Here is a 10,120-nt window from a genome sequence, read left to right on the forward strand (position 1 = left end):
TATTTTCTTTTTTACTCAATGACATAAATGATTTTTTTTGAAATAACCGTATGATTTTGTTACTTTCACTATTTTATTTGACAAATAGTAACTATTGAGATACTTAGTAAAAACTATATTTAATAGACCAAAAAAATATCAGATAATATTTTACAATAACTAACCAAAGAAAGATAATTTTATTAACTTAGAGCTTCAAATCATCACAAATTGGAACAACAAGCGTGAACTTAACCTTTGGGGATCCACTACCAAAAAAAGTATCTATTGTAACACTAAGATTTTGTGATGTTTTTTATCTGTCACCAAAACTACGTTTGCCTACAGTTAGGGTGTCACTATTTCTAAAATATTATACTCTTTTGTAAAAAAAATTATATGCACAAAAATCTTCTCAATTAGAAAATGGTTTTCCCTTTTTTTCTCATTTCTCTCATGTTTCATTAAACCGATTTCCCTAACTTTCCTCTTAGAAATTTGTCCACATTCTAGTTAGGGTGAAATCGTTTTCCCATTTTCCGTTTCAGAAATCGCTTTGCTTCTCTACTAACAATTCCATTTCCTTAGACTTTCCTCTTCGATTCATATTCTTCTTAAATCTTTTTGTTCAATGGGATTTCTTTCATAACAATTAAACAGATTCAATTTTTCCTTTCTTCTCTCTCGTAGCAATTCGATTTTCTGCGTTTCAATTTAGCTCTTCTTCTCTCAAATCCTAAAATCGCTCATCTTCTCTAAAATCGTTCTTCTCCTTTCGATTCGAATGTGTTCATCAAATTTTGTTCAATTTCATTCGTAGTCTCACAAAATCGTAGAAATTAAGTTTCAAATCGTTCTTCCATCTCAAGTAAATGAATATTTTTCTTCCATCACAATTTCCTCGAAATACATTTCCTTCAAGACCTGTTCATCGGGTTATCAGGCTCCTCCGTTGACTTCACCTATAAATCTTCTTCCCAAATCTACGACATTTTCGTTTAAAATTGTCGGGTTCTTCAAGGCAAATATTGGGAGGCTCCATGGTTTATTGTGACAACCAGCTATATTTAGTAAGTTGCAGAACTAGTTCAATTCATGTCGAATAAGTAAGTTGCAGCCTCTAGTAGCAATTTTATACATCTTGATATTGGTAATTGAAAAATCACATAACATGTTAAATACTAATGACTATCTTTTTGAGCAATGAACATTCATTTACATTGATTTCAGTCTTAGCTTTGCATGGTCTGCAAGTGAAAAAATCACCAAAGCGTGTTGCATAGAGATGATGGCTTTATTCCTGAACTTTCATACATATTTACATAGATACTTGATTTTGATCTTTAGATTAGGACCCTAAGTATCACTTCTTATCTTATAAAGTGCTTATTATTGTTTTGATTCTTAATTAGGGATGACTTCTTCTTTGTTTGATTTTTAATTCCTCTTACAGGATATTTATTTTTGCCATTCAATCCATCTAAGGTCAGTTCAATCATTCCCATCTCAATGCTTTTGTTTCTAAATTCCTCTTACACTCTGAATGCAACATTTCTTGAAACAAACAATAGCTTTTTTTGGCATTGACTTTTACCCTTTTCTTGACTCTCTTTTTCCCTTTTTGCTAAATCTATTACTGAACTAGAAAATATTTCTTTATATCTTTAACTTGCTAGAAGATTCTAGGTCTTTATTTTTTTTATTTGAAGACCTATGTTTTCAAAATGTAGTATTACATTAATTACTGTAATACCACAGAATCATACACACAAAGAGTAGTACAATAATAGTCTATTCATTATTCCGATGTGAAGTGCGGTGAACCAAAATTAAATGTTGTATGCGAAGCTGGTATCAGCTGACAAAAATTAGTGAAGGTTATTTTGAAGGCAAGTTGTTGAAATCAATGAGCAAACATCCATTCAGTCATATCTTGCTGGAATGTGGCTAGAGTAATTTGTAACTAGTATTAGTAATGTTGTTCTGAGTGCAATAGACCTGTCTGTTTGTGCATATATGTAATATTTAAGGTGTGTGCATCAATAGCTTCTATGGGAAACTAGCTCATAATAATTGTCTCGACTTTGCATATGAATTTTGAAGCTTTATTTGGGTATGGTGTCATTCTAGTTCTTATCATGACGAGGAGCATTATAGTAGTGTTCCATTAAAGGATGATCCTTGTGATGGACCTGCAAGGTCGATTGTAATTAAGGTTCTTATTGGAATTTTGTTTCCTAATTCTCAAATTAATGTTAAGAGTTAAGAGTAGTAGCTATTTACTGATTAATTCTAGTTTGTGAAAGGCGAATGTCGATCTTTCAGCGCCATCCCATCAAACGAAAGATAGAGCTAGCAAACCCTATGAGCAAGCTGGTAGGCAAACGTTTTAGCTGGGTCTGTAAAGGTGGTTATGGCTGGAAATGGATATGAAAACAGAGAGAAAATGGAACAAGTGCAATAAGTGGATGCCTTTTTCTTTGTTTGAAAATTGATGATATCTCAATTAAAGGAGAACTCTTGCAGCTTGCTGTTTTTTTTTCTTTTGGAAATTAACAACTTTACATGTAATTATAAATTCTTTGTTGCAGATTCTAGATCAGGTAAATGGAGATGTTGGGACTGTTATAGAGTTTCTAATAGCAGAACAACGAGCAGAAAAGTGCTCTTCAAATTCTGATTGCCTTCAAAGTCAGGCTAGTATTAACGGCAATGTCAAGTCATTTCATTTTGCACTTTCTGAAAGTCAAACCATCATATTTTCCTGTTCATAATTGTTAATTTGGTTCTCTATATAGCATATTACATCTTGGTAGGATTCATTCATGTTTGTGTTTACTATTTATACTCCAACTCTTAACTCCAATTTCTGGAATGTGTAGGTTGTGATGTAAATGAGAATCGTGAAAAGCACAAAGAAAACATCGTAGAGGACAAAACTAATGATGAATCAAACAATAGCTCTAGGAAAACCAATGATAAAATCACATTACAACAAAATGACAAGGTTTTCTTTCTATTTTTCTTCTTGTATTGTGATTTGTTGGTGTTTTAATTTCCTTTGAGTTGGTTAGGTGATCCAAAATCAATATGTTGTTCGCACTCACAAACAATGTTCTAATATTATGCTATCCTTTGATATTCTGGTTTGTTGTTATTGCTTCTCGTTCTATTGAGAAGATTCCTCGAAACAAGGTATGCACGTTTAGTTCAAAAAAGAAATACAAAGCTTGTTGTGGATCTACGTCAGGAAAACAATATGCTCAGTTTGTAGTGTATGCATCTTAGGTTAAGCTATGTGAAGTGTTTTTATTGATAGGATCTGAAAGGTCAGATTGCTAATCAGGTTCGGAGCCGAAGCATGTGGTATTTGTGTTATTGAAGTTGGAGTTTCAGTTTTCAATTCATCTCAACATTTAAATAAACACATACACTCTTGCTTTCAGGGATTCAGACACCTCCACGTGTTGGCTTTTTGGTACTCGGAATCATGGGCTCCCCTATGGCACAAAATCTGATCAAAGCTGGGTATATATCTTTATATTGTCATACTATTCTATTAATTAACCTACTAATAGTTTCTCTAATGCATTTTTTATTTTTTATAATAGTACTAGTATCAACTCAGTAGTAAGAGTTTGATTTTGTAAATTTCAAGAGACATACTTCAAATTCTGTTGATGATCATTGTAAAAGGGTAATTAGTTCACTTTATTAAATAATAATTTTCCTCTTTTTAATTTTTTAAAAGAAATTCTTTCAAATTTTATCCTTTAGTTTACTTATGATTAATATGCCTTGACCACCTGAAAGTGAAACCATGTGCAATATTGTTGCACAGGATGTTTACTAGTTCTTCACATTCTAATTTATTCTGCAGATATAAATCATCTCCTGAGGAAGTAGCAACATCTTGCGATGTCACATTTTCCATGCTTGTTGATCCTAAAAGTGCGGTGTGTGTATATTTCTGTATGGTTTTTTATTTTATTTTAAAGCTCATCTAGAAGTTATGAGCTAGTTGTATTTGTTCTATTCCATATCAGGTGGATGTTTCTTGTGGGAAGCATGGAGCTGCAAATGGAATGGGTCCAAGAAAAGGGTGCTATATTAAAGTTCAAAGTTATAAAGTATTTTCATTTGATTGCTACAATTTGACATTTAATAGAACTTGAAATAAATATTGATATATGCCTGATCATCTTACTATTGAAACTTTTCCATCTAGTTTGATTAGACTATGTCTATCCACAGTATAATCTCGTTGCATATATTTTCATATCATTATAATGTCTACAAGCCATATATCTACTCGATTGTTTACTTTTTGAAGTAATGAAATGGTAGGAAGATATTGTATGCCAGCTTATGGTGTATATATGTTGTGATGTGTTTCCTATGATAGCAAACTTGATATCTTTTATATTTTTAGATACGTTGATGTATCAACTGTTGATGGGGACACTTTTAAATTGATTAATGGACACATAAAATCCTCTAGAGCATTATTTTTGGAGGTTTGGTTGTTCATACTTTCGCTACCTATTCTCTATGGAACATACAGGGGGGGCTCTTCAATTTGGATTTGCATTATTCGTTGATTGCTTTTGTTGGATGATTAGATGAATATGTAAGTTGTAACACTTGGGAAGCCATTTCTATCTACCTACAGGCTCCAGTTTCAGGTTCATAAAAATCAGCAGAAGATGGACAATTGATATTTCTTACAGCAGGTGAATATTCTTCTTCCAGTACTAATAACTTTTGGCATGGGAAAAGAGGTGGTGAAGGATTTTATTTTACAAGTAGAAAATTCAGCTAAGATGTGTCATGTAAGTTGCGGCACTGTTTCCATTAGCTGCATATATTTGAAATTATGAATTTATGAAGTCTTTGCAATGGGTTATACTGTAAAGAATTTCATCCTATAGCTCGCCTTTTAATACATAACATTCATTTAGACTTTAGTTACAAAAGAATATTGGGAACTTAAAGAAATTGAGATAATGTATATTATATAATGTTTCAGGGGACATGAGTCTTTATGAAACGGTTGCGCCTTTCTGACACCATGGGGAAAGTATATATATCTAGTCCTCCATTAAAAAAATATCTGATCTTTCTTCCAAAGCAAACAATTAATTCATCTAACATGTATGCTTTATGCTTCAATGCAGTCAAAATTTTACCTTGGTGATGTTAGAAATGGAGCTGCAATGAAACTTGTTGTAAATATGATCATGGGCAGGTCTTTTAAAATTTGGTTCATGCTATTTTGCTTTTATTTGAGTTTGTTTTGATGATTAAGGCGACATAATTTCATTCTCTCTTTTTCATTGGTTTATAGTATGATGGCATCCCTTTATGAAGGTTTGCTTTGTGACACCTTAAATTTTTTGTGTAAAGTTTGCAACGGATAAAGAAAATATTTTTTTAAGAAAATAAAAACTTTTATAACTAATTTAAGATATCATATTTTTCAAAGTACACATGGAACAATTCAAATTTTATTACTCAATTAAAATAATTTAATTTCAATGAACTTGATTTAACTATAAATTCTTATTTTAATTCCAAAAACTTACTAGTACTAAGGTTTTCATATAAACAGTCATATTTAATTACATAACTAAAATATAAATTACAACTCTAAATTTCCGGTATCACCTATCAGAGCGGAGTTTCTCCCAAACTTGAACTTCAAGACTCATTAACCTGTAATAACTGTGATTTTGCAAACGCAGGGCCAAGCCAATCAAATACAAACAACGAATGAGGTGAGTTTTGAAATCATGTTAATAGTATAATATAAGTAACAAGAACACACATTTGATCATAAATAAATCGTATCATTAAACAAATATTATTCAAGGAAAAACATCACATAATGAAGTCAACGTCAAAATCAAGGAAAATCAATACATTTCTCTATAATATCAAATCGTCTCATAAATTATTATCTCACACAATACAGTCGAGGTAAACGTGTGTTGCATGTTAGCACCCGACATTTGGAGTGCTACCTCCAAGTCACCTAGGAATTCCTCACCCGAATATCTCCAAGGTCTAACAATCTTGCCTTAAGGCTAGACAGCGGACCGCCACGATCAGGCTCATTCAGTTGTACTTCCACTTCACAAATTCTAAATATTTATTTCTCCTTTCGTTGGCCTATGATACTCCGTTAAGACAGTCATCTCAAACACAAATTGAAATCACCATTATTTCATCAACTATGAGGTTACTTAAATATTCTCATCACAAAATTTATAACATCACTATCATTAATCACACAGCATCATCGTCACATAAACTAATCACAAATTTATGGCATCACTATCACCAATCATGCATCATCACTTAAACTTATCACAAATTTATAACATCACAGTTATTAATCATACATCATTATTATCACATAAACTTATCACAATGCATTCATCTTTTATCATCACATCACATAAACTCATCTAATCAAACATATACATAAAATTCATTTGACACTCAATATCACAATAATATCAAACACCACACATTTAAAGAAATTAAATCAATCAACACCTTACAAATATTTCTATTCTATATTTAATCTCACAATTTTCATATTTGCATATTAATTAATTTATCTCTCAAAGGGCTACTGGCATACGTAGCGAGCCCCGTATGAATCGTTGGGAAATACGGTTTTTCCGTTCATCTTACAATATATTATACTCATGAATTCAAACGCTCTCTCACACCTTACCTTATTTTGATGCTTTCTCAAACACAAAAATCAATAAAAATTTTCAATAGCAACTGCAGATCGACAACGTCCAGCGAGCGAGTCTGAATAAACGACGAGTTCACAAAAATCGTTGAGACGTGACTGATAAATTATGTGGAGCATAAAAATAAATGTTAAATAGTTAATGATAATTTCAGGAACAAAATTGGAGTCAAAACGATGAGAAAAAACTGTAGAAAATGTCTCACCGACTCATCCGAGCGCCAGAAGGGTCCGACATCAACTTCACCGAAAAATACAAATGAGTAGTGCTTCTTGAAGGTTTCGACGAGAGGAATCCAAAATTGGTTTCAGATTTTTTAGACGAGAAACGTAGTGATCGGAATCGGCCAAAAACAGCTCGCCCAAGGAAAGAAACACATTTGTTTCTTATTAAACGGAGTCACGATCGATAAAACTGATGCCAAAAATGGATTCAGTGGCCGATTTTGCGTGGGGTAGAGGTTGGGATCATTTCAAAATAGCAAGGAATTGATGGGATGAATTTGAGAGGAAGATAGTGTTGATGCGTGTTCTTTGCGGCTGATGTGTTCTGTTTATTTTTTGTTCTTTTTGTTTTTAATTGCAGATTGAGGGGTGTAGATGGCAGATGTAGAAGTGCGGGAGTAAAACATTCTGTTAGCCCCAACAGAGGGAGTCCAGTTTGAGGCAGAAATGAGGTGTAATGAACAACTAGCAAGTGTAGAAAAGAAAAGCTCAACCAACCCAATTTAGTGTGCAGATGTAGAAAATAGGGGTGTAAATAATCGTCTGATCCAAAAATTCATTTTTTAGTATTTCTAAAAGTCCTTAATAAATAATTTATTTTACTAATCCACGCTAAAAACTTTTTTTCCAAAACACTCATTTTAACATAATATTATTTTTCTTTAACAAAGATAAATCTAATTTTAACCAAAACTCTCATATTCAAAATAATAACTATAAGTATTACTATAACATTTTTCAAAATGATAACATAAAAATACATCATCATACCATAATAATTGTATGAAAATAAAGAAACTCAATAGAAATATTACTAATACTTCAAGATAATTATTTGTAAAATAAATAATTGAAATAGGATATATTTATAAAAAAATTAAATATAAAATTATATGCATACTTAACATTAGTCAAACATACAAGAAAATATCGCATCAACTACGAACACACATATACACGTAGAATCATCTAATATCTTATACTTTAAAATATGTTCACTAAAATACTATTATTTATAGAAAAATATATAAAATAATAAAATAAAATATTTATTATTTATATCACTTATTTAGTCAAATATATACGAAATTAGCGCATCATAGAAAGCTCCCATATAACGAAAGTTAGTCATCAGATTTATCCACATATATTCTAAAATAGTTTTAAAACCAAATTATTTATCTAAAATCCTATTTCATTAAAAAAATATTTATTATAAAATTTGGGGTGTTACAATTCTCCCCTTGTTAAAGAAATTTCATCCTCGAAATTTGTGGTGAACAACAAATGAACTAATATCAAACTAAATATCCTCGTGATTCAAACTTAGTACCCAAAGGTATAATCAACATACATAAGACATTCACTAGTCATTTAAGCACAATATGTCAAAAATCAATTAACTTAGCAAGATAGACTAACACGACCCAACAAATCAATTAAACACATCACAATCAACAACTCAAATATGAAGAAAATATAATGATCAATCATTATCGTTTATAGATATAACTAAGAATGTAAATTTAGTCAACAATAACTTATTACATTTAGTTGAATCAATTAACACATATATCATATACGTTTTCAAATTCAACTAATTTCTCAAACAATATTCTACTAGTTTTACTCTCTTAAAAATGTTTAAATTCTAACAACAATTGCTCTATAGATTTCACAAAAGATAGACATATAGATAAACATTTAAAATATTTCACATCTTCAAGAATTACAAACAAAAACACATATAACAACTCAATGACATGCAATCACTTAAGTCTTTTTTTTTTTTTTTAAAAAAAAAGAAAAGTAATGTGTATAATCATAGTGAAATAGGTAAATATTTTCACATATGGTTTCAAACACATTCAAAGTATAACTTAATTTCAAAGTCTTATACACACATTTTATTTATAGAACTCTTACAATAGTTCTAGGTCCTTATAAAATGAGAAAATATAGAAAAACAAGATACCAACACAATGTATTTATTCATTTTAAGTAAGTTACTTAAAAGATCAAAAGTACTTAATTGATAAGTTAAGTACACACCTCCAACCTAATTTTCACGCCACATAAATAATTATCAGCATTCAACATTGATGTAATATAAGACTCGCCATCACTCAAAATTGTATACGAGATTAATATGATTTTTACTATTTCAAAAATAAAATTAACAAGTTTTTCTAACAATAATAATGAGTTATTGTTGTCTCTTTTATCGACCATGAACCATCGGGGTAGCTAGTCCCTCTTATTCATGTCGTTAACTACTTAAGGTAACCATAACTGTAGTCATTCAAATTCAAATATGGGTAATTAAAAGTATCACTAACGTGGTTAGGAGTGCGAAGACGGCGCCACAACTCCTACTCCTTATTTCAAGTTAAAAACTCACTTAATTACACATTTCCAATAATTTATTTATAATTTACAACTAGTTATAACCACAAAATAAATGACATTTGCATCAATATGAATCACCAATTAAAATAAAGCAATATATATAATTATTTCACTTTTAAACACTCTCAATTACTCTAAAAACTATTCACAGATTCCCAATACTTAAAACGCCTGAAACAGAAACACTTTCACATTCACCTAATCATATATACATGCAGATAAAAAATTCAATAATTGGCATCATGATGTAGAATATTCTCATAGCAATCCAACAACAAGAAATTTATCAGAATTAAATTATTAATTAACCCTTATTTTTAATCAATCTTTATCATTTAACGAAAATTGAAACAAATATTTTTCAATTAGCAGGTAAAGTAAGCAACTATTTTTACTCGTAGTCAATATAACAATCATAAAACGAAAATAAATCTTGAGTACATAAATCATTTTAGTGGTTAATCAATATTCTAAAATTTTATTTCTAACATTTAAATTATTTTAATAGGATCACTAATCTTTTAATACCATAAAATAATTTTTCTTCAGAATTTCAAACTTTTCCTTGGATTACTTCTTAATAAATCTTACGATTTTTTTTTTAAACTATTTTTAAAATCAATAAGATTACTAAAATTTCACCAATACCTTAACCATTAAAAATACCCCTCAAAATATTTAAGCACTCTTAAAACCATATTTTTCGACCTATATTTTGAAATAAAATAAAATCATGTA

The 10,120-nt window shown here is 30.2% G+C and overlaps 1 protein-coding gene across 50 annotated transcripts; it reads left to right on the forward strand.

Moving 5' to 3' along the window:
- Nucleotides 1-389: 389 nt before the first annotated feature.
- Nucleotides 390-5,371, forward strand: LOC101490060 (glyoxylate/succinic semialdehyde reductase 2, chloroplastic-like). Of its 50 annotated transcripts, none has more exons than XR_012163210.1 (9): nucleotides 390-1,049; nucleotides 2,571-2,670; nucleotides 2,862-2,986; nucleotides 3,160-3,174; nucleotides 3,268-3,345; nucleotides 3,426-3,507; nucleotides 3,591-3,676; nucleotides 3,860-4,811; nucleotides 5,009-5,371. XR_012163210.1 is itself a non-coding variant. In XM_073368896.1 (9 exons), the coding sequence occupies exons 5-9, from the start codon at nucleotides 3,470-3,472 to the stop codon at nucleotides 5,025-5,027; spliced, it is 270 nt and encodes an 89-aa protein (XP_073224997.1). In that variant the 5' UTR covers nucleotides 398-2,675; nucleotides 2,862-2,986; nucleotides 3,160-3,174; nucleotides 3,268-3,325; nucleotides 3,426-3,469; the 3' UTR covers nucleotides 5,028-5,371. The 50 variants fall into 50 exon arrangements, 12 of the variants coding, with proteins under 12 accessions (XP_073224997.1, XP_073224998.1, XP_073224991.1 ...); XR_012163208.1 differs by lacking the exon at nucleotides 3,591-3,676 and having other exon boundaries at nucleotides 3,860-3,935; nucleotides 4,026-4,811; XR_012163209.1 differs by having other exon boundaries at nucleotides 3,268-3,325.
- The last annotated feature ends 4,749 nt before the right edge of the window (nucleotides 5,372-10,120 follow it).

This window comes from Cicer arietinum, chromosome 5 (genome assembly GCF_000331145.2).
Source record: "Cicer arietinum cultivar CDC Frontier isolate Library 1 chromosome 5, Cicar.CDCFrontier_v2.0, whole genome shotgun sequence".
NCBI classification, from domain to species: domain Eukaryota; kingdom Viridiplantae; phylum Streptophyta; class Magnoliopsida; order Fabales; family Fabaceae; genus Cicer; species Cicer arietinum.